This window comes from Telmatherina bonti (genome assembly GCF_933228915.1).
Source record: "Telmatherina bonti genome assembly, chromosome: 14".
NCBI lineage: Eukaryota > Metazoa > Chordata > Actinopteri > Atheriniformes > Telmatherinidae > Telmatherina > Telmatherina bonti.
The window spans coordinates 29,614,409-29,633,261 of NC_136612.1; the positions used below are offsets into that span (position 1 = coordinate 29,614,409).

The 18,853-nt window shown below is 40.8% G+C and overlaps 1 protein-coding gene across 2 annotated transcripts in view; it reads right to left on the minus strand.

Moving 5' to 3' along the window:
• The window catches only part of asic2 (acid-sensing (proton-gated) ion channel 2), a gene marked incomplete at both ends in the record, with an annotated part of 405,375 nt that overhangs the window by 134,208 nt on the left and 252,314 nt on the right, over positions 1-18,853 (minus strand). The window contains one exon of one of the 2 annotated variants that reach the window (XM_079253555.1): positions 465-1,157. The exons of the other annotated variant lie outside the window; for it this stretch is intronic. Coding sequence (XP_079109681.1) covers positions 465-1,157 — 693 coding nt within the window. Of the gene's footprint in view, positions 1-464; positions 1,158-18,853 lie in introns of those variants that run through there. 2 annotated transcript variants of the gene reach the window in all.

Here is an 18,853-nt window from a genome sequence, read left to right on the forward strand (position 1 = left end):
CAAGTCAGGCATCACTAAGGTTGAAAAATTGTTGAATCATAATCATAGAGTAATTATCCAATAGGAGGCTCCTATCTATTTGATTAGTTAAATTTGGGCGGAAATTTTTTTAGCCCAGGTAGTTTATGATCACAGATGCACTTCTTGTTATGATGTGTGTAAAAAAAAAAAAAAAAACCACAACTTTATTCTTTGCCCTTCGTGTTAAACGTGCTGATCCTACTTGAACAAAGACAAGTAGGGAACTTTCACATTAACCGTGGCAAACAAATGTCTTCTAAAAGGTCAGAAAATGTAGGATGACAATCTAACATTGTTTCAGCATAATGTGAACACCTTTACAACATTTGATGTTCAGGCTGAGATAAGTGTAGAAAGGTGGAAGCATAGGAGGGAGCGAGTTTCCTTTCTGCACGTTGTTGGCAGTAAACTTTCCAGAAAACAACGGTGGAAGGTGGACTTACCGAGGAGAAGTTGTGAGCTCCGCAGGGCTCTCCTCTGTATTTGCATGATAGCAGCATGTCATCCAGTTGGTGGCTCAGTCTGTCCATAAACTCCAGGTTGGTTCCTTCAAAGTTTCTGGGAGGCAGAAAGAGCCTGAAGTCGGACAGTTTTCTGAACCAGGCCCGGCGGTCCTCCTGTAGCAAGTCCAAAACCATGGGTCTGACTGTCCGGTTGGCCAGCAGCAGGCCGAGCCAGTGGCCAGCAAAGTACAGGTCACTCTTGGTGAGTTTATAGATGCGAATTGGGTTGTTGTTGCAGATAGTGACTGTGGGGAAGGCCAGTTCTTTGGCCCATTCGGTGTGAACCCGGGTGTATGTGGGGAAGGAGAGCCAGTGGAGCAGACGGTTGGAGGACCAGGATAAAAGCAACCCCAGGGAGGTGCAGAGAGCGAGCAGCCAAAAAGCCCTGCGGCCCACAGAGCCACCGGGGATGCAAACATACCTCAGGCCATGTAGGCGTGTCCTTGATAGCAAAGTGGATGTGACCTGAGCCAGAGTTGGCTTGGTGCGACGCCGCTGACGACCCTTTCTGATCATGGCTGGGGATCCCCTCCGGAGACAGCGCCCCTCCAGGGCCATTGCTGCCCACAGCACTCCTACAACCGCAGGAGAGGAATCATTTCCCAGCCAGGCCTCCGTGGCTGGGGCCCACATGAAGCTCCAGGATAAATCCACTACAGTATTCCACACATGAATATGTGTTTTGTCTTATGAACGCAATTAACCCATGCGATTTCAACCAAGATAACCCCGCCACGTGTAAAAGTACGTCCACGCCAATGCTGTATGTTTGGAAGTCCTCTCCTGGTGTAACTGTGATGAACTCTGCTCAGCTACTTGTTGGTCTTCTCTCCTGGTCTCAGTCTGATCATGCTCCGATCATCCAACCCAGCAGGGGAGGAGGAGAAAACATCAAAAAGGCAAATGTGCTCTGAGCAAGGTGTCTTCTACATGAGTGAGTCCAGCATCCACAGCAGTTAGTGTGACAGTGAACAGGAGAGGATGAGACAGAGAGCGCAAAAGGAAAAAGCAGGAGGGAGGGGAGGACAGAGGGAGAGGGGAGCATACAAACTACCAACAGCTTAGCAGAGACGACAGAGAACAAATGAAAGAGGGGAAGGTTAATTAAAATAATGAGATGACAGTGGTGATGGTGGTGGTAGTGTGGGGGGGGGATTGATTGGTGCGGTGCAGTGAGTCGGTTGAGAACTCGCCTTGTTCCAACGCTGTGGCTTCTCTTCTCATGAGTTGTGTCTGCCAGCCACAGACTGCAATCAGTTTCTTCTCACTATAAAGTCGAAGCTTTCGTGTAACTTACAAAGGTCTCCCTCGCTCGGCCGCTTTCTCTCCCACTTTAAATGTCTGGACTTTGTGATATCACTGATGAGCCCCTCGTCTCTCAGTGTGCCGCCGGCTCCTTTAGGTGGCCACGGGGCACTTTCATCTGGTCCATCAGCGTCTCAGCACCACAGCCACATATAGAAACACACAACGCCGCGCTTCCACAGGGAGAAGAAGGCACTCATGCACATTCATGGACACGCTCAGTAGTTTCCTGCAGGAAAGCAGACCAGCTAATCTGTTCTGTCACACTCTGATCTCAACATCTTCACCCCCTCTTTTATCTGTCCTCTGTTATTCTGTCTTCCTCTTCTTCCTCCCTAGTTTTTCTCCGGACTAAGAGACAGCGTCTCTCATCTCAGTATTCCTCTCATGTCTCCGCTTCTCCTTCTAAAAATACTCCCTCCAAATCAAATCCATCAACTTGCCCTCACGCTCCTCCTCCTCTTCTCTCTTGTGTCAGTCAAGCGCTGTAATCTCGACCTCCTGTCGGGCTCCCTCTCCTCCTCCTCCTCTTCTTTTCCACTTCATGCATGCACTCTCTTGCGTTTCTCCCCATCAGGAAAAATCTTCCCTGTGCGCTTTGCTCCCTCTGTGTCCTTGCCTGGTCTCTCCCTTTCTCCTTGCTCTGAATGACTTCTCTCTCCTCTGTGATCGCTCTGTTTATCCCGCCGCCCTCTCTGGCGCCTTTTCCTCCAGTTTTCAGGCAGCTTGTCTCCCCCCCGTTGCACCTCCTTTTGCTCCTCCTGCGCCACAGCTCTGTCCACGCAGCCGGTGAGCCCGTCACTGATGAGAGCGCTTGTCTCTCTCCACGCTAACTCGCGCCGTCCTTCGCCCCCCCTCCGTTTGTCTGCCACTGCCGCTAAGCTGCCACAGAGCGAATAGAGGCTGCTGTGCGTGTGTATAGTGCACATGAGCCAGATGCACAATGTAGCCTGTTGTCAGGTGGACTCAACATTTTCTACATGCGGAGGTTTGAAACACCAGCACATATACTTTTAAGCAAAGTATATGTGAATAAAAATGAAAGGTTTAATGAGAGTCTTTGGTTGCTCTTTTTTGTCGTTGTTTATGAATTGACCTAGATTTGGCCGTCGCTGTGTTTGTTTTGCTTCAAGCTGGGGACTAAGTCTTTTTATTGACTAGTTTGAGACAGCTCAGAACTTTCCAAGTTTTGGACCTAAGAGCAGTATCAGGGTTGTGCGTGGGAAAAAATGCTCCCTGGCCCATGCAAGACGATGATGCCTGTGTCTGGTGGTGTGGTCAGGTACCCGTGCAGGTCGTCTAGCACGCAGACCACGCTGATGGAAACGGTTTCCAATGGTCTGACGTGACACTTGGGTGCCTCTCACCTCTCTTAAACGTGCCTGGAGTTGAGTGGCATTCATCATCCGGTTTCTCAGGGCAGTGTTCACAATGTAGCGGTCATCAGCACGGGATGTGGCCAAAGGACGTCCACTTCTAGGCCTTTCTGTGACTCTTCCAGTTTCTCCATATCTCTGTTACAACCTGCTGATGACACTCTGTGACACTCCAAGCTCAGTGGCCACTTCTGTCTGAGAACGTCCTGTTTGAAGCATCGCAATGGCAAGGGACTGTTGTTCCATTGTTAGGTGTCGTCTTGGTCTCATGATGTCAAAATGTGAACAGCATGATGAGGACAACTGTTTAAACACCAGCTCTAATTGAACCAGGACATTTATTGGTCAATTCAAGGATCACACACCTGCCGTGATTTTTGCCGTTAAGCTCCTTGTTAGAGAACAGCAACTTGTGCAAAATTTATTGAAACATTTAACAGTTGGACATGTGCATTTAAAAGCTTAGAGAAGATCACATTAAGTTCACCTGTACAGGTTTGAATGCATTTTAGGCTTGTTGTGAAATTTCACCCAAAAGCTGAATATCCCTGACTTTTTGTGAATAGTGTATATATATATATATATATATCTTTTTTATGTCTATGTTCAGGCTGAAGATACCGCTGCTAATGGCTAACTGCACCAGTGTAGCAAAGGTAACTTTAGCAGAGTGACGAAGGTAGGGACATTTGTAATTGTTAAAGCAGCATCACAGGGGGTTCAGAAGTGGGTATACTCCGTATACCCTGGACTACACCACTATGTATGTGTGTGTGTGTGTGTGTGTGTGTGTGTGTGTGTAGTTAGGCATGAGTACCTGTACCAACAAAGCAGTTGTCGGGTCAGCTGAAAGAGGAGTGAACTTTTACCAACATAAAAGAAACTGAAAAGAAAGCCTATGTCATCTGGCACATAGTACAAGTCCATGTTCTGTTAATGTATTCGAAAATGTCCAAATGTCAGAAATTAAAGCAACACTATGCAAGTTACTGACCTTAAAACTCAGGGGTTTTAATCCTTCTGGATGTCACACTGACATTTATTATGTACACACCTAGAGTTGTTGTCCCAAGGCTGAGGAATTGCACTTCACAACTGTTTTTATTTTTTCTTTCCAGCCTGAAGCATCCTGTGACAACTGCTTTTTGGTTTTATGGCAGCAGAGAGCAAACCAGAAAGAAAGAAAGGGACAGAGCAAAAGACGAGAAAAGATTTACCAGAAAAGATTCACCATCAAAGTAACTCCTACTGGTATGAGAGATCTCAGGGAGACACAGGACGTAAAACAGATGCCGAATTAGCTGTTGTTAGGGGGCACCGACATGAAAAAACATTCAGTGTCGTTGCTTTTGATAATGTAACTAATCTACCATGTGATTCCTTTCTGGAAAACACTGAGTACTGACAATGTTGTTGTTTGGCATTTTCATCATATACCAAGTCAATAAAATAAATTAATACCAACATTTATAAAGAAAATTATAAAAAAATAAATAAATAAATAAATAAAATGAAAAAAAAAAGCAAGGCTCATACAAACTCTGACTGGCCAATGTATGCAGAATCAACCAATCACATTGACTGGTGATTTAAAAAAAAAAAAAAAAAAAGAAAATTTAGAGTCCTACTTGTAAATGATCTTAAATAATCTTAAATATTGGATTTCCTCCAAGATCAGCTAACTGTTCACACTTCACATAATTTTGATGAACTTACCGTGCCATTAAAGGTCTGTGTGAGGGATCTGAAACACTGCTGAACAGCTCCATATGACCTCATTGTTGGAAATATCAAATGAAAGGATGTGATCAAGTTCAACACCATGAAGCGCCCACACGAGTTGAAAAATCTTTTCAGATTTTTTTTTTAGCTTTATTTTTCAAAAGAAATTACCATAAAAGTGGAAAATGGCATGAGCTCACACAAAAATAGACTGAGGCACTCACACAATGAGGCAAGTCATCCCCGAACAGCCGAGCCAGGAGCAGGAAAAAAGTACCATATCCATGTATAGGACATAACTGGCCAAACGTACAAAACAGAAATGAAGGACAGGGATGTCAAATGCATATGCACACTCTTAATTCTTCCAACAATTACTGTGCTGCTGTGGAATTCACATGTGCAAACAGACACTCATACAGCCTACAGCGAGATTCAGAGGCAGCCTTCCAGAGCCTGGATCCACAGGCTGAATAATTAGCTTAGAGGCATAAAAAGGGTTTTCTCGATCCAGCTATGCAGCCAGCGTAAAGAACCCCTCAAAGGCTCAACATTTTCAATTTGCAATTCTAAAGCATTCAGGAAATCCTAGATTAATTAGGGATCTAGCCAAGCCAAGCATCAGATACAATTACACAGCAGCCTATAGCTGCAGCTCCGTAGCATGCACTTATTTCCTTGGATGCTTTCATTTGCAACACAGTCTAAGATCAAAGGACAAGTTGCCGTAAACTCTTTGTGAGACACATATAAACCACAAATAGTGAGATAAAGATTCATGTTAATGAGTTGTACACTGTTTTAGAGATAGTCAAGCTCCGAACACTTAGCAGAAGAATGGCACTTCTGCAGAGCTCACGCTCAGTGCGATGATGCTGGCAGTTGGAGATGATTAATAAGGATGTGAGCCTCATGCTGACCTCGTCTGTGAATGCTCAGGTGAGCTTGTGTCAAAGGCAAGCAGATGAAAAATGAGGGAGGTGAATAAAAACAGTGTTTCTTGCTACGGCATGCTGTTAATCAAGCTCCAGTTTGATTCAAAACAACAGTGATGGCAGGGAGGCAATCAATGGCTTTTTTCTGCTTTATGAGTTCTGTGATCTAAAAAAAAACAGTTAAATGTGTGTGTGTGTGTGGGGGGGGGGGGGGGGGGGGGGGGGGTTAGATGGCTGCTTCAACTTCCATCTCCTCTCTGGATCTTGCAACAAATAAATGCAGCCTCTCAATAGAAACTGATTAAATCATGAGATCGATGGCGGCGGCTCATGCAGATGTCGTTACATGTAGTTCTTGTTGTTAGGGTTCACAGAGTCGCCATGACACTGCATCCTTTGTATTATCAAGGTGGAGGTTTTGTAAGGGCTTGTCTATCATTCTCGAGTCACTGCTGCAGATAATAACTCATTGTGTTCGGGGAGTTTTTGCGACCAGAACGCTGCCATCATTAACAAATTGCCTATGGGTGCGTTTATCAAAGGGTTTACACACCCAGAAACAATCACAAGATGTTGCAGTGCTCATCAGTGTTGTTTCATTTTCTGCTCAAGATTAAACTTTAAACCAACAGCTGGCTTTGCATTAACTTTAAGAAAGAAAAAAGAAAAGACAATCTCAGATGCAGCTGATGCAAGCAAAACTGTCCTGCTGCATTTTTCTCCCTCAGAGGAAAGTGTCTTCAGTTTACGGTTGCAGCTGGTCTGGTTATCCATAAGTGTCATGCAGAAGCACTATCTATATTGAATCTCTGTGAGACTCACAGCTACAGCGCTGGAAGCCTGTTTGCAAATGACCAGTTGTGTTTGTAATCAATGTTTTCCACTTTCGCTGAGGGATTGCTATTTTGTCCTGCAACATTAAAACCGGTCAAAATAATGAGCCTGTGCTACAACTGCAACACAAAAACTCAAAATAATGATATTTGAGTTGGCTTGGCTTGTGTTTAGTGGATCAGTTTGCATGAAGTGGAAACCAACTTTAGAGATGCTTAACGATCTTTTTCAAGCCTGGAAACTTCAGAGTCTTGGTGTCACATTGTAATCTACTGATATGTAAAAATTGTATCTGAAAGAGAGATTAGTAATTTATCAAGATTTTAAAGAAAGAGTGGATGGTTTTAATCTGGGAATATCACCATGGTGACTGATGATGACCACTTTACTTTACTTGCTCCAAATCAATTAATTTTCACTTTTTAAGTTGATTATCTTTAAAAGTATCTTCATTTCAAAGTTTCTGGTTTTTATTATAACCCAGACAGCAATCAAGCTAAGAAGAAGGCCGAAATGTGGTCAGTCAGAAGGAAACAGAACGTATGTCGGACTCTGTAAAAGGACTGAGCTTAATGGATTTTTTAAACAGACAACTAATAAATTACTGGAAGAGAAAATCTTTAATTGAGGTCACCTTAGAAATGAACCAGTGTACCACATTGAGATCTTGTTCAAAAGTTAGTTTTGAGATTGCCAAGTTTAACAACAATCCAGTGTCAATATCATGGCATCTTTCCAACAATTAATTATATAACCAACCACTGATTTTTAACCCCAATTAAAAAACAAATCACTGCTGTTTCTCAGCAGAAGCATTATGGTAAAATACCTGACTGAACTGGAGGGTCTTCTCAGGCTTCACTCCAGATTTTAATGCTCAAAGCCAATGTTTTACATAAAATGTTTTTGTTTAGGCGTTCATCTTAAACATTTCATCAGCTTAAGTGTGAATGGTACATGGCCCGAACTGTGACTTACACAGAGGAGAGCACAACGTCACACAGTGTGTAGTGTGTACAGAAGTAAATATGGATGCTTTGTGTGTTCGGGTATCAGTCTGGAAGTACTTGCACAGTGGCTGATGAAAAAAAATTAGATTCAGACAGATTCCATATCATTGTTGCCAATTTGCTATTCCATTGATGCAGAACTGCGATGCTGTCTCACTCATCTGATGTCAAAGTTAGGTGAAATGCAACATGACCATTCAGAGTGCGGTCGCTTGGACACAGATTGGATATGTATGTGACTGAAGAGTACATATAAAAGGTCTGGTTCCGATTTGAAGAAAATTCAATTCAATTCAATTCAACTTTATTTATATAGCGTCAAATCACGGCAATGCCATCTCAAGACGCTTTACAGACAGAGGGGAAAACATAATGAAGGCCAATTCATAATAGCCTATATAAGGAAACCAACAGATTGAGTTGAGTCCAACTCAATCTCCCATCCTGAGCAAGCACACTGGCAACAGTGGGGGGGGGGGGGGGGGGGTAAAAGAAAGAGATTAAGAGAAAAAGAAAGAAGCTCAGTGTATCAGGAAATGTCCCTCAGCAGTCTAAACCTATAGCAGCATAACTAAGGGATGCTAACCATCCCTAGCTATAGGACTTATCAAAAAGATAAGTCTTCAGACTAGTCTTAAAGGTGGGGAGGGTGTCTGCTTCCCTAACACTAACTGGGAGCTTATTCCATAAGAGAGCGGCCTGATAACCAAAGGCTCTGCCTCCTGCTCGGCTCTTTGAGACTCTAGGAACCACAAGTAAGCCTGCAGTCTGCGAACGAAGTACTCTGCTTGGTATATAAGGAACAATGAGGTCTTTGATATATAGTGATGCCTGGTTGTGGAGGGCTTTATATGTAAGGAGAAGGATTTTAAATTCTATTCTAGATTCAACAGGCAGCCAATGAAGAGAGGCTAAAACTGGAGAAATATTATCTCTCATGCTGGTTCTGGTCAGGACTCTGGCTGCAGAATTCTGGATCAGCTGAAGGCTTTTCAGGGCATATTTAGGACAGCCCAGTAATAGAGAGTTACAGTAATCTAGTCTCGAAGTAACAAAAGCGTGAACCAGTTTTTCTGCATCAGAAAAACAGAATGTCCCTAATTTTGGCTATATTATGTAAATGAAAGAAGGCTGTTTTAGTAACCTGCTTAATATGTGGACCAAAGGACAGGTCAGGGTCAAATATTACTCCAAGGTTTCTCACTGTAGCACTGGAAGCTAAAGTAATGCCATCCAGGTTCATTACAAAACCGGAAAATTTAGCTCTGAGTTTTTCAGATCCAACGAGAATTACTTCAGTCTTATCTGAGTTTAAGAGGAGAAAATTTCTAGACATCCAAGTCTTTATGTCTATGAGACAATTTTGTAGCCTATTGGGCTGATTTGTTTAATCTGGTTTAAAGGATAAGTATAGTTGAGTATCATCTGCATAACAATGAAAGTTTATTCCATGCTGTCTAATAATTTTGCCTAAAGGGAGCATATATAGCGTGAAGAGTATTGGTCCAAGTACAGAACCTTGAGGAACTCCATGACTTACTGTAGTTTGGGAGGAGGACTTGTCATTTACATGAACGAACTGAAGTCTATCAGAAAAAAAACCCCCAAAATGTTGAGACTTTAGGCATCAAGCATGCCCTTAATTAAGATAAACTGGGCATCCATCTTGAATCTTACTTCCACTCTGAACTCCATGCGGCAAGTAAAAGTTTGGTTATGCTGAAGTTGACTTTTGCTCCAATAACATCCACCCCAGTTTCATTGAATAACCAGCTACAGTCTACGTTTAAAGCTACCAGTATGTTGATATCCTGTTGCTGTTATTTCATGCGGTGCGTACATCAGTTGCGATGTAACGCTCCATGCTAGGGAAAGAACAAAAAGGTTTTGACCTCAGGTCGTTGCTAAGAAACAATAGCTTCAGAAAAACACCCTTAGGAAAAATCTTTGTGCCATTAAAACAAGCCAGAAATGTGTATTTCTAAAGTCAGAAAGTTACATTTACATTGAACACACACACTGTGTCATCAAAATGGTTTCACACTGACAGCATATCCAAATGGTAATCGACCGTGTTACCATAGCAACAATGCTTTCAATCTGCGATGCAGAATAAGCCACAAATATCTCTTTATTTATTTTTTTTAAAGAACTTTTGTTGATCATCCAGCATTATTTATTTTACTGCAGATACACAAAAAGGAAAAATAATTAGTTAGGTTTATTGATCAGAAACTATGCAACCAATAAATGTTCTTAGGCATGGTCGTAGACTTGTGTTTCCCACGTCATCATGAGTCCATGTCAGAGCTCAATTTATCAGGTTAAATGTGCAGCTGTCATCAAGTAGACGGCATACTGTAATTAACGTGCTGACTTGCACAGCAAAAAGCTAACTGGTAGCAGTTATCTATTGTCTTCATTGACACAACCGCATGTTCAGCATAATATTTCTTACCGCAATCCATTTAAACCACTCTCATTGTTAATTAAGTACCAGATTATGTTTGTACAGGAAAACCATGATTATTTTGTAATGGATAAATGTAGCATTTTTCATTTAATTTCTTTGTTTCACTTAAACTTAGTGATTATTTTTGTGCCAGTTGACTGCCAGTTCATCCACCTCTCTCATGGTTTTTGCACTAGCTGCATACAGCTTATAAAATCTTCCACCAATCAAGCTGACGGCCCACAGCAATAACTTTTTATTGCCGATTAAATTGCACAGAAATTGCCTGATTGTGAAATTCTGGATTTTCTAACTCATGCAGAGAGTAAGAGGTAGCAGGTGGAGTCCAACCCAGCTGACTGAAGGTCACATGTTTAAAAAGCTAAAAAGGAAAAAAGATGCCTCTGGGGGTTAAGACTGAACAGTTTGATGTGATACCAACTCTTAGATGAACTGTAATTTAACCTTCACGCAAAGAGGGGGGATCCTTCATTGAGTTAGAGAAAAACTGCAGGGAATCGTCACATGCAACTGGGAAGTATTTTGTATTTCATTGCTTATTTTAATAAGAGCATTAAATGGGGATATCTGGAGCCTGGACTGCAGCTGACCTGAAAACAGCTCACTGGCGGAGTCAGGGTCAGGATAAGATTTAATTATGGGAAGCTTTAATGATGTCTGCTGGGATTTAAGGACTTAGAACACAAACCGCCAGTTGCAGCATGAAAAAATAAACCAACCTATTAACAGTCAGATGTATTTTATTTCATTTCCTTTTACTGGTGCTATAAATACATAAGTTACAGTTTGAAAACTGAGTTTCCTTTAATTGGATTGATGTGGAAATTGTTACAAAACAATGACAAGTGCAGGTGCAATTAACATTCGAAACATAGCAGTAGCAAAATATATGTTTCACTCAAAACCTGGCCATCCAGTCTTTTTCTTTTTATTATTATTATTGAAAAAGGTGCTGAGGCACCTACTGTGAAGATTCTGATTAAAAAAAAAAAAGTTTCTTTAACATATTCCCTCATAATGCTGTTGCATCATAATGTATCTAGTGGAGCATGGGACGCACAGCAAGTTGAGAGTAAAAATGCTTAATGCTATCTTATATAATGTTTTATCATTAACTTGGACTTGGCAAGTCATCATGCTGTGATCTGACTGTTTTCTAACTTGGATGCAACTCGGCCTCGGCCAGTTTGTTTACCTAATAAAAAAAAAGGACTAGTTCCTTTCAGTGTCCAAACATCTGCAACTCAGTCCCAATAACAATGGCTGTATTCTGATTGTTTACTGGGGAAAAAAAAGATGGTTCTCCATTCAATGAAAACCAAACATCCAGTTTTTACTGCATGTTGTTCGGTATGAGCTCTTAGTGTGCTTTGAGTATGTTTTAAAGGCTATGGAAGCTCATTATATTGGAATGGGAAGAGATAAAAAAAAAAAATAATAAAATAAATTTAAAAAAAAAACCACTTTAAATAGTCAACAAATATTTGTTTTAATATTTATTTTGTTTTCCTTCAAATCAGAATGAAAGAATTGATCACTATAATGACCCAAACATATCTTCTCATTCAGTAAATCACTGGCGGTGAAGGGAAATAGCTTCAGACCTGCTGTCCTGATGATGCCTGGAGGCCACATAAAGCTGCTGATACTGCACTGCTGCAACAATATCTAGGCCACTCTGTTTAACACTAACAGTGAAATGGCTGAATTTAACTAGGAAACGCCTCCTGATGATCAATAGTCTAATGGTGTATGGGTCAACAAACACCTGCAGATAAGCAGCTTCTGTCCAGGTCTGTAGGACAGGACCAGACAAGCTCCTTTCTGGCTGCTAGAAGAGGCTCAAACTTGAAGCAGGGCGAGAAGATTTGCATTAACACAAAACAGGGCATAGGTTTCCATCCATCATTAAGATTATTTACTTGTTTCATTTCACCCTGCAAGGTGACACCACGAGGGGAACATAACTCTTTTTAATTGGCTCTGTTTGTTGATTCACAACTTCCTTCACATTGACTGGAAAAAAAAAAAAAATCTTGTGATATCAGGAAATTAGCAGACAACTTGTGACGAGCATTATTTTTAACTGCTTATCTGTTCAGACTGGTCACAATGACAGTGTACATGCCATGGTTAGCAAACATCACTCCTGCAGCCCTTTTCACAGATAAGTTTAGATTCATCAGAGCAAAAAGCTGAAAGATGTTCTCCTGTATCCACAATCATATCACTGTTTACTCAGACTCAGAACTAATTTAGCTTTTCTACACTAATTTGTTTATGTGCCTTTTAAAGCTTCCTCTTCACCCACAGTAATCCTTTAATGTGTTGTATCCAGCACTTTGAACTCTCCTGAACATTACGTGTGCTATAGTCTGACATATTACCTTTCTCTGCATGTAGTTACTGTGTTTATTTGTCACTTTTCTGGTCATATGTTTACCACTCAGAGTGCTTTTATACCACATCACATTCACCTGATCACATTCACACTTTCTACTGTTGATGTGCTTTTCTCGATCACGCGCAGTCATTCCCTAGTAGAAACACTTGGAGAGAACATTGTGTTCGCAACGGGGGGTTTGTGCTCAAGGACACCTAGGCGTATGATCAGCATAACATCGGGGAGGCTGAAGCCCAGAATTGATCCACATTGATAAATGACCACTCTTCCAGCTGAGCCACAGCTGACCGTTCATTATACAGTATCGCAGGTTTTTGTCCAGTTCTGTTAATATCTGTAATTTAGATCTTGATCATTAAACATGTTTTGTTTTTGTTTTGTTTTTTACTAAGAGGATGTTTAAGGATGCATTTCTGCAAAGTGCTTTTTAAGCTGTTCCCAATGAGCAGAGAGCGAATCCAGCTGCCCTTACAGAAAATGCTGCATTGAGGTTTTTAGAAAGTGCTCCATCTTTTTTTTTTGTGCATCTGCTTCAGGCACACGGACTTGAAAATCGCTTAACTTGTCAGAAAGGTGATGGTGTCTTTTACGACAGTCTTTTTCAGGCAACCAATCATATGGGCAGAAACTGTCACTATGTGTAACCGGTAAAGCAGAAGACCAACTTGCTCCTGCTGTATCTTCCTGACATGTCTGATAGAAGTTATCAGAGAAATAAAAAGTCTAGTAGTGGGAGCAGATCAAGTGGATGCTAAATGTCAATAACTATAAAAAAAAAATGAGAAGGACCTGCAGTCTGTTGTAGCGATCTTGGCCTCCCAGGATTAAAAACATTCGACTGGATTAAACAATAGTTGTATTTCTTTCTCTGCAGTAAGACTGGTCCACACAGGACGAAGAGAGAGTGACCATTTGACCCAAGAGGCGTGGTGACACTCAGAGATTTACACCTTTACTCCCTACAGAATGCAGCTGTGTCAACACGAAGGATTAAAGCACATCTAACAATTTATGGTCGCAGGTCGGGGGAGATGCCGAGAGTCGCATCTGACCAAACCCTGGTTCTTGTCAGAAATGACACTTCTAAGCCAAAAGACGAGACTCCATGGCGCCAGTCAGACCAACAACTTGACAGAGAAGGAGACAGAAGGAATCCAAACTTCTTTCCCCAATTGAAGGAACTGATCTAACTTAGTCTAAAAGACTGTGGTTAATTGTTTGGTTGAATTTCTTCTTTTCCATTATTTTATCTTGATATGTAATTTAATTCTTTGAACTGATCACACACACACATTAATCATAAACACTGCAGTAAATAATTGTTGATTATGTTTTCCAAGCTTCAGACTTCTCTTAAGCTACTAATATGAATGAATAAAATGTGAGTTTTCTTTTTTAGGATCACCCAATGAGGACGAGTCATGACAATTAATTAATCCACCTTTAATAAAAATACATGTAGCCAATCTTTTCATGTGTGAAAGTAATACTATAAAATGCTTTCCTTCCCCAGCAAACGAGGAATCTGCATAACTCTGAAAGAATGTGATTTGATGTAAATTGCGGCAGACAAATCAAGGAGTTGAAAGTATCCTGTTCACATTAATGAGATGCAGAGGGAAGGAACTAGAGCTGACCTGATTGGATAAGGTTGGTCAGCCTCTGACAGAAGCAACTCATGATTGGCTGGAAGTTCGAAAGGCGGGTCTGTTTAAATTAGACTGGCAGACCAACTTCCTAGCTTTTTCTCCTCCAGAGTTTTTTTTACTTTTTCGTCTCCTCTTAAAGTTTCTGCTTTTCTTTTGTCCTCTGTTTAGTTCTTTAGCCTTTCGTCTTCTTTTTTTTCTTTTTGTTATTTCATTATAAGTTTTTACCTCTCCGTTCTTCCGAACGGGAGAAAGTACAACAAGTGTTTATTTGTAACCAGTATTTTTCCCGAGATCAGTAATTAACTAGAACCGTAGCTCCAACTTTTTCCATTACGTCTTTACACGTAAAATCTGGAACTATCTATTTTTGGGACAATCTGGATCATCATCACACCGCTCTGGAACTCCGCTGAACGGATCCAGAAGGCCAGAGTAGCTGCGTAGACCTACATCTTCTGACGCTCCAGGGATCCAATTCCCCCGGAAACGCGGCGAATAGGGGACCAACCACCCGCTTCGACCCACACTCCGGATTCAGCGTTCAAAGTAGGATCTGATAGCGCTCTGACATTTGTGATGTCCCAAACCAGTACATCAGATTCTAATTAAATAATTAAATTCGAATTCTTATCCAAATTTAGAATTATTGAACACGTTCTTGTCAAAGATTTAAGTAAGATAATCATCCCAATTTATTTGCTTAATTCCAGCCAGTTTCTTCCTGCTCCATCTCATTTAATTAATCTCAGCGTTCTTTATTAATGTTATAAATGAAATTCCATGTTGACAAATTCATCATACCATCTCACCAATAACATCTCTCCATCATTGCTCATTTTCACTGCTTTATGTTTACCATCATTGTAAATAAATATGTATAATCAATTCATCCGTTATTGTCATAATTTCTGAATGCACGATTCCTGGTTCATTCGTTCTTAGGATTTACTCCTTGGAAGTGAGACTGTTTATTGAATTGAGTTTATTTCAGGTGTCTCATCCGCCTGAATTTTAAGTTAATTAAAGGTGATGAGTGGTGCTCCGAGGTAATTAATAAATTCATCATTTGTAGAGGCTATTCCGCTACACTGTCCTGCAGGTGACAGCAAGCAGATGACAGAAACTATGACAGGATCGATCATCTCCTTGAACCTTTCTGACACCAGACCAACTTAAAATGATCCCTTTTTAACCTTAAACAGGCCTGAGACCAGCTTCCTTCTAAAAGCAGCACTTGCACAAGACCGAAATCCATTATAGTTGTCCTCACCATGTCACCCACCTCTCGCTGCACTTCAGCTGTCAAACTGGGAAATAACAGACTCATCTGCTGACAATATGTTGGAAAGCTTCTTCTGTCTGGTTCTCGAGGAGGGAAAACAATGCCTAACAAATAGCAGATGGACAAATAGATAAATCAAAGCGAAGGGGTAAAAGCTGTCAAAGTGGAGATGTGCTGTCGAGAAGATTGTTGTCGCAGAAAAGTAGAATAATATAGTCAATATCAGTGTTTTGGTAACTGGCCCAATTTAACCTGTTTCAATACGGTTTAGTGAATTACCCAGAATGCAACATAACAGTAGAGTTGGAAATCCAGGTTTATAGTAGTGATTATTGCAGGCTGGAGTTGCGGTGCTCAAGCTGAGATAAGGAGCGGGTGGCGGACCAAGACCTGCCAGCAGAAGCTTCTCTGAAAAATAAGAACTGTACATTATGTGCAAAGATTTTATTTTCCAAACATCAATAACAATATACTGTCATTGATCCTCTTCAGAGTAGATATAAATTTGAATGCAATGTTAACTCAGGCAGCAGCTTTTCCTCTGGGGACAAACGAGCAGAGCAACCAAACTAAAAGCAGAGTTATGTTGTATGGATCAGGAGGAAGAAAAACCCTGCCATTTTTTTCTTGCTACGTTTGATTCTCCTACATATATTACAGTTGTTAAGGTCTGTGTTCATGTTTTTATTACCTGCCATCGCTTTTTATTTACAGACAGTAGGGAGCCCCCGCTTTGGATCAATGCCCACAATTCCCTCGCATTGAAAAGTGGATGTGTTGAAGAAGTGTTCATATTAAACTGTTCAAGATTTCAGTTGTTAAAATTTCGCCCTGTTAATAATTAAGAACTGATCCGACATCCAAAAGGCAAAAAATATATATCACCTTATCAAAGTGGGGGAAAAACAAAAAATGGCTGGTAGTTTTCTAGGTGAAGTTAAACAGAAAATCATGTCTGGCTCCATATGACTTTAAAAATGTCTACCATTTCTCCACAAACATCACCCTGATGGACAAGAAGAAAGGAGTAACTCATGAGCAAATCATCATCAGAAGTTTCCTGAAACAACACACTGCCTTATGCAGAACTTAGGAACTTGGAGCGTTTGTCTGCAGAAGGACAAAAACGTAATTTGGAGTTAAAATCTGGAGCAAAAAAACAGTTGTGAAAAAAAAAAAAAAATACAATTTTACCATCAGATAAGAGGAGCTAGACCATGACTATAAACACCGGTTACATTCATAAAACAATAAATTTAAAAAAATAGCGTCATTATTACAGTTGGATGCTGATAGCTGCCATTTCCAGATTTCTTTAAGGCTGTTTCAGTTTGGCTAGAGGTAGAATAATCTACTGAAAAAGAGGATAATCCATTCTCTATTAATTTGCTGAAGTATTTTGTTTGTCTCATGATACAAAGAAAACATTTATGAGATAAAAAGTTGTGAGTTTTACTGACATCACAAATCACCCGATTGAATCCAGTCCTCTGAACCATGGATCCCCAATCCTGGTCCTCCAGGACCGGTGTCCTGCAGGTTTTCCAAGTGCCCCTGCTGGAACACAACTGATTCAAATCAATGTGTATTCAGCAGACATGTGCAGAGCTTGTCTGAGTCTGAGTCAGGTGTTTGCCAGCAGGAACACTTGGAAAACCTACAGTACACTGGTCCTTGAGGACCAGGGATCGGGATCTCTGGTCTGAATGTAATGTTTTCTAAGTATTTGCAGCATTTAGAGACAAATTGTGGGATCATCAAAAGTAAATAAATGTTATAAAGACACAACCGGGTGTTTGATTTCACAATATTTGCTTTAAAGTTTATCAGATGACTATATTAAAATATATCAATTATTTATTTCCCCAAATTGAGAGATTTTCCTTAATTTATTTATGTATTTTCAAGGGATTTTTTTTATGTTTACAACTCCTTCTCTAGTCAATGCCTTGTAGTTTCTCACTACACTCCAGGAAAGTCCCAGCCCAGTCTAACCCCGACACGTGACCTTGATGACCCAATGTGGAAGTGTTTCATTTACACTTACAAGCTGAAACTCAACTTCTTAGGGCTTTCAGATAAGATGGAAAACATTCTCAAGAACCTAGAAAAAGAAGTTGACTTGCTTGTTATTCAAGCTTTAAGGAGTATCTTGACCTGGATAACTGAGAATCTATAGTAACATAGAAAGAACGCATCACCAGGTAAAAAGCAGAGGTGGGTCAACATCTTTCCTTCTGTGCTGCAGCCTTTCACACAGGTCAACAACAGTGTTGTAAACTAAATACCACCAATTTCTGGAGCAAATTTCAAAAAGAAGAATGGGCAAAATAAGAACTGAAGCAATGCTATAATTTTCATAAGACATTTTTTATTATTACTTTTGTCAGTTTCATCTGATGTTTTTCTCTCGAGACTTGGACCAAACTTAATTTTTAGTTTGTGTTGTGTTAAATATTATAAGTGAGGCTATCTTGTAAGAAGCTGGAAGAGACTAGAAGGGCACAGGCTACTCTATTTAGTAAATGAACACTTTAAATCTTCTATTATTACAATTTAACCACCAGCTGCTTCTTTATCACTCTATCTTTAATGACACTTCTTTCTGCAGGGGTTTGCTTGCCAACGTAGTGTCATTTCTTTTATTACAGGGTTAGTCCCTAGGTTTCCATGGCAACGGCAGCCGTTCTAGCTTGACCCACAGAAGTAGTGGGAGAATCAGAATCAGAATCAGAATCAGAATAAATTTTATTGCCATTGTCAGTGAGTTACAAAATTCACAAACTAGGAACTTGCTTCGATGCTAATGTGCAACATATAACATTAATAAAGTAATAGTATAAAAGAAAGAATATTAGTTATAATAAAAAATACTTTAAAAATGTAATATAAAATAAAAGGGCATACAAAGGAAATAAGTATATCAAGTAAAAAAAAAAAAAAAAAGTGCAAGTAGAAAGATGATACTAGTATGAGAAATGAAGTGACAGGTGTAAAGTGACCATGTGATGAGTCCAATGTTTTATAAGGTGTTCATGAGTCCAACGGCAGAGGGAAAGAAACTGTTCTTGTGGCGTGAGGTTCTGGTCCGGATGGACCGTAGCCTCCTGCCCGAGGGGAGTGGTTCAAAAAGTCTGTGTCCAGGGTGAGAAGGGTCAGCTGCTATCCGACCTGCACGCCCCCGAGTCCTGGAGACGTACAGGTCCTGGAGAGATGGAAGGCTGCAGCCAATCACCTTCTCAGCAGAGCGTACAATGCGCCGCAGTCTGTCTGTCCCTGACCGTGGCTCCAGCGTACCACACGGTGATGGAGGAGGTGAGGATGGACTCAATGATGGCC